This window comes from Microtus ochrogaster, chromosome 1 (genome assembly GCF_000317375.1).
Source record: "Microtus ochrogaster isolate Prairie Vole_2 chromosome 1, MicOch1.0, whole genome shotgun sequence".
Classification (NCBI taxonomy): domain Eukaryota; kingdom Metazoa; phylum Chordata; class Mammalia; order Rodentia; family Cricetidae; genus Microtus; species Microtus ochrogaster.
Genome location: NC_022009.1, coordinates 61,246,548 through 61,252,547, shown reverse-complemented (window position 1 = coordinate 61,252,547; position 6,000 = coordinate 61,246,548). Strand labels below are relative to the sequence as shown.

General features: G+C 42.4%; 1 protein-coding gene across 6 annotated transcripts in view; it reads right to left on the bottom strand.

Moving 5' to 3' along the window:
- Heatr5a (HEAT repeat containing 5A) overlaps window positions 1-6,000 on the bottom strand; it is a 104,120-nt gene that overhangs the window by 73,473 nt on the left and 24,647 nt on the right. For all 6 annotated transcript variants that reach the window (XM_013347229.2, XM_026781950.1, XM_026781955.1 and 3 more), the window contains exons 8-10: window positions 4,627-4,882; window positions 3,449-3,604; window positions 629-879 (exon numbers count right to left, since the gene is read on the bottom strand). In XM_013347229.2, coding sequence (XP_013202683.1) covers window positions 629-879; window positions 3,449-3,604; window positions 4,627-4,882 — 663 coding nt within the window. The remainder of the gene's footprint in view (window positions 1-628; window positions 880-3,448; window positions 3,605-4,626; window positions 4,883-6,000) is intronic.

Here is a 6,000-nt window from a genome sequence, read left to right as displayed (position 1 = left end):
TTTAGACAACTATATGTAAGCTAATTCAGTTTATGGAATGACATTTATCTAGTTTAGACAACTACATGTAAGCTAATTCAGTTTATGGAATGACAGTTAGGTATTCTTTCATTCGTCTGTTTGTACTGTACTTCTTTCCTGAGACAGGATTCCACTAAATAGCCAGGCTACTCCCCACTCCTGACCCTTATGGCCTTACAGGTAAGCACAGTCAGGCTTGTAGTGGTATTTTTAAAGAGCAGGAGATGTATGCACTATTGAGAAGCCAGAGTATTTGGTGGGATTTGAACAGACATACATGGCGAGGCTGGATACACTGTAGTCTGTTACTACAGAGAGGTCCTTCTATAAAAGCATGGGAAGCAACCCTTCCCCCACCCAGTGGGGTCAAAGCCAGGGCCTGCGCACACTCACTACACAAATATTCATCTGTGAGTCCTGCATTCTAGGTCAGGAAGTATTCCCTGAGAAAAGTGCGGACAGCCATCACTTTCCAGAGAGACTGTTGCTAGTGTTCAACATGAGGAGTAATCAGGCAGTTGCTTAAGACTTTAACTGGGGACACACAACAGCCACCCATTTTCAGGAAAATCTGAACGTATCTCTGCATAGAGAAGGAAATCTTTACCTTGCCCTTTCCATGAGGAATTCCTAGAGGACAGTGTGCTACTGCACCGAGCAAAGCCGCCACAGCAAAACTAAAGCCAGCCACTGCTTCCGGTGAGGACTTAAGTGTGGCGATTCGGTCTAGGCAACGATCTAGGAGAGGTGTCAGCTGGGAAGGCAGCGCCACAGCAATGCAGTGCAAGCACCAAGCTGCTGCCAGTCGAACGGAAACGCTAGGGTGCAGAGTCATTGAAATGACGCCATCCAGAAGGCCTGGAGGGACAGAGCAAAACAACTTATGTGCACAGACAGAACTCATTTAAGCCACCAGACAGTCAAAAGAATAGATAGCCTTCTGTATATAAAATATACCACTTCTATGAAAAGCCAAATTACAATGAAAAAAGTGAGATATAATAAAATTGCTTTTGTTTTTTTGAGACAGGGTTTTTCTGTGTAATACCCGTGGCTGTCCTGGAACTCTGCAGACCAGGCTGGCCTTGAACTCAGAGATCCACCTGCTTCTGCCCCAAGTGTGGGGATCAAAGGCATGTAGTGCCACTGACCTGTTTTTGCTTTTTAATGGAGAGGTCATATCTAGTATTAGCGCATTAAAATAGGCTTATGCTAAGTCAATACACAAAGAAAACTTTTATTTCTTGATGTTTTTCATATTCTATCTTGAGATCATTTGTAATTGAGTATTGTACTAGTAACATAAAAATTACCAGTTCATAACAAAACCACCTTTAAGAAGTCAGCCCTTGTCCAAACCCCCTTTTAAGGAGAGACTGTTTTACTATTTCTAATTATGTGTGTGCTCGTGTGAGTGCAGGTGCTGCAGAGATCAGGGGCATTGGATCCCCTGAGCTGGAGTTACAGGCACTTGTGAGCTTCCTGCATGGGCACTGGGCTGGAACTCAGGGTTCTAATCTTCAACTCTAAGTCATCTTTCCAGCCCCCTTACTCCTCTAAAAACTCTCACATTAGAGACATGGTAAAAATGCTTCTATTTACTGCATGGCTCTTATCCGAGAGCAATTTCTAAAACTGAGGTTTCACCAGGACCTCGGTGGTCTCACCCGCTAACTCATCACACATTGACAGAGTACAGTGGACAGCAACAAGTCTCTCTTTATTATGATTCAAGACAGACCTTTGAGACATGGACGTTTCCTGCCAACTGCTATAGAAATTTAGAAAGCTTGCAGACACAAATATGATGTAAACACAAAGGCACTTAGCAGGAATATGACAAAGAACAAAGCCACAGGAAGGATTACAGAAAAGACACCAGTCATTACAGACCACGTCTCACAGGGTCTCAGTGACACGAAAAGCCCTGAGTAGGTGATGGCAGCACTGGGAAGTGGAGGAGCAGTCACCAGGGCTGGGAAGGGCAGGAGGGCACGGCCATGGCCAGATTCTCTTTTGGGGTGATAAAAACATCCTGTAGTTAAGCAAGGGTGGTAATCAGACAACTGTGAACTCTTGAAACCACTGAGCTGCATAATTTAAAGGAGTGGACTTCCCGTTATTGAAGATGTGACAATTTTTTTTTAATTTATTTATTATGTATATAGTGTTCTGGGCACCAGATCTCATTATAGATGGGTGTGAGCCATCATGTGGTTGCTGGGAATTGAACTCAGGACCTCTAGGACAGCAATCAGTTCTCTTAACCTCTGAGCCATCTCCCTAGCCCGAAGATGTGACAATGTTGACAAATTATTCTACAATATGAAGAATTATTATCAGAAAGAAAAAGACTACTTATTATATAAAGATCTCTGAGACACTGATGAGAGGAACCCTACAGACAGTATGGTTTCCACTGTAGCAGAGAAGGGCTAGGCTTTCTTCTAAGTTTTTCCATTACAGTAAACGTCTTCAGAAAGAGAAAGGAGGAGAATTAGAAAATAACTTTTTCATCTTTTTGTAAAGATAGGAACTCACTATGGAGCCTTTGCCTTCTGAGTGCTGAGATAAGGTGTGCATCTCGTCACACCTCTCCAGAGAACATCCTTTAATTACAAAAGGGGAAGAAAGGCAAACAAACCCCCAAATTAAAACAAAACAAAAATGTTGAAATAGGAGCGGCAAGGCTGCCTCGCTCCTATTACTACACAAAAAACCCCAGAAACCCCCTCAGATATTCACCCATCCATCAGTTTTGTTGTAGAATATTATTTTAAGGTGTGTTACTTTTATTTATACTCTGGAACATTTGCTTAATGATGCAAAGATGTGTTTGGTTAAATAAAATTCACCTGCAGTCCAGAGGTTGAGTCAGCGACCTGCTGACTGGAACTTATAGTGAGGAGCCAGGCGGAGAAGGGGTTATGAGGGGTGAGAAAAAGCACAGGACTTCTTGGGCTTGCTATTCAGCCTCTCTGGGAAGCAGGATTCTACCTCAACCTTTGAATCTGAGTTCTTTAGAGGGACAGAGATTTAGATAAGTTCTCTTAGTAGTTTTGAAAGAGTCGGTGCCTGAGGGAACAGAATTTCCTCAGGCTGAGGCTTTTGCAGCCTAGCGGCTGGAATTACAGTTACAGACTAGGATAGCTGTAGATTAAAAGGCAGCAACCATTAAAAAAGAGGACAACATCTATTTATTGTTTTAAAGTTTTACTCTGTGTGTGTGTTATGTGTGAGTATATGTGCAGATGCCCTTGGAGGCAGGACGAGGGCATCAGACCCCTTGGGGCTTGATATAACCCGTGGTTCTAAGCCACCAGATAGGGCTGCTTTATGTTTGCTCTAGCTTACTCATATGAAGGAGATTTCCTCCTCAAGTACAAGTGGAATACAGTATCGAGATAGTCACAAACAACAGAGTTACCTGTACTGGACTCCTGCAGCAAAGGTGCAGCTGTAGTGCCAAGACCATGTATGAGATTTCCAAGTTCTTGTAAGGCGCAAACCAGCACGTGTTGGCTGGCTGCTACATCTGTGGAGCTGAGCCGGGTTTCCAAATTACCATCACTCAACACAGCATCTGACGGAAACACAGGAATCACTTATGCATCACTTTTATAAACACATGTCATAGGAAGTCATCGATAAGAGCAAAAAGCACAAGGGCCAAAGAAATCCAGTACCCACTTGATCAGTAGGAAACCCAGGGTAAGTACAATGTTTAAATTCACAATCACATAGGAAATCAATTGACCTTGGAATAAGATAAATCTTGAAAAAAAAATTTAGATCATTGATTTTACTATCTTACACATATGAGCACTTTGACTGCATGCATATATGTGCAACACACATGTGCTTTGGTGCCTGAAGTCAGATGGAAGTGTCAGATTCCTTGGGACTGGAGTTACAGACAGTTATGAGTCACCACATGGGTGCTGGGAATCGAACCCAGGTCCTCTGTATGAACAACAAAGACTCTTAACCACTGAGCCAACTCTCCAGCCCCTCAACTAAGATTCAATTCAAGCAGCATGATCAGATCCCTTGTTACCCTGTCAGCTATGGACAATGGGAAAGAAAACTCGGGGTTAAAGCATCTCCATGTTTTAGCCAAGACCAAGTGTAAGAAAATCAGGGATCAGAGTGGACAATATAAAAGCTGAAGCGGCTGTTTAAAACAGCAATCCGAACATGTATAGGAACCACAACAAAACCCCGAGGAACCATCACAAACCAGCTTTTAAAGTTTTTGTTATGGGACTGGAGAGGGGGTTGGTTCAGTGGTTAAAAGCATTTGCTGCTCTTCCAGAGGACCTGGTTCCCAGGACCCATGCTGGGTGGCTCTCTGATGCTCTCTTCTGGCCTCCTTGGGTACTCAGCATGCATGTGTGTACACAGCACACATGAATATGGCTACACATACACATGAATAAAGAATAAACTGTTTTTTTCATTCTTTTTTATTGTTTTCATTGAACTATATATTTTTCTATAGACTGTTTTTAAAAATACTTTTGTTATAGTAATACAGCAGCCCTGCTCTTTCAAAGGGTGGTGCGTCGGATACTGGTGAGCCAGACTCTTTTAGTAGATCCATACCCACAACTTTCTTTAGCTTCCAGATGGCCTGGCAGATATCCTTCGCAGCAGCAATTTGAGCCTTTTCTCCAAGAAGGCCTCCTATAGTTGCTCGAAGGATAAATGAAACGCAACGGCGACAGCAGACAGCATCAGTCTGAGTTTGGGTGGCTTTAGAATTCAACTGGGACACAAGGCTTAGTGTATGAGAAAGAAAGACTGCAAAATTCTTCTCTAGCCAAGCTCCTCCTAATGTTGAAACAAATACCACGTAAGCCTAAAAAGAAAGCAATTTCATCTTCAAAATTCAATCATTTCAGTTGCAAATTAACATTTTTTTTTGTTCACAAAAATATGCAGAATTTCCCCTACACATCGTATTCCTTTCTGACTTAGTCACTTGGTAGACGTCAGTGTAGCGTGAGTGCTTGTTTGTGGCAAGACTGAAGAGACAGTCTCTCAATGTGGACTCCACCTCTCTTCTACCTTGGTCAGGCTCTGTTTAATGTTCAGTAGAGAGAAACTGCCAGATATTTTGTAAAATGTGTCCCTAGCTTCTGGGAACAAAGGCTGGAGGCTATTTAACCTTCTGAACAAGCAAGCTGAATTCAAACACAGGAGCACATTGTATGAGCTACCCCCCAACACCGTAACCCCTAAGGATTGTTCTAGACGCAAGGGAGAGTTTGCAGTGACGATCTTGCTCTTTCTCTCCAGAGTGCTAACGGTTGCTGACTCCAGGTACAGAGACAGCAGTCTTCTCAAGCAATACTGACAAGGAAACAGTTTACAGTCACGCTGGGCGCTTGTACATTCAGGAGCTGGCCACCCAGCACAATCCATCAGGAAGCAGGTGGATTTTTAGTTTATTTTAAATTATTCATTGAAAATGTTCAGCATGCAATGACTTCATTTTTGGCTGGACATAGTAAATTTTGGGGATTCAGCCAAGGATCTTGCATGCAGCAGGCAAGTGCCCCTGCTGGCTGAGCTTCTCCTTCAGTCCAGCATGAAACTTCCCGAATCATGACACTTAGGAAAAAGACTTGGGAGGAGGATGCAGTGGCTTTTGCATTGGTTTATTATGAGAAATCTTTCTAAGAGTTTAGCTTTAAAACTTGTGTTTAGGACAGAAAATTACAGAGCAAAAATATAGACTGCGTGCCATAATCTCTTGTAGGGGTTAAAATCCTGTTATCTTGACACATTAAATAATAAGTACTACTATTTGAACTGTACTGCATGAGCATACATAAACACAGAGGAAGAGATGTTAGCCATAAGACACATGACAGTACCAGGAGAGGAAAAACTGATTATGATTTAAAGGAAATAAGTAAAACTCTTTACTACAAATCATATTTGGGTTACAAGAGTCTCTTAACTTGTAACCTT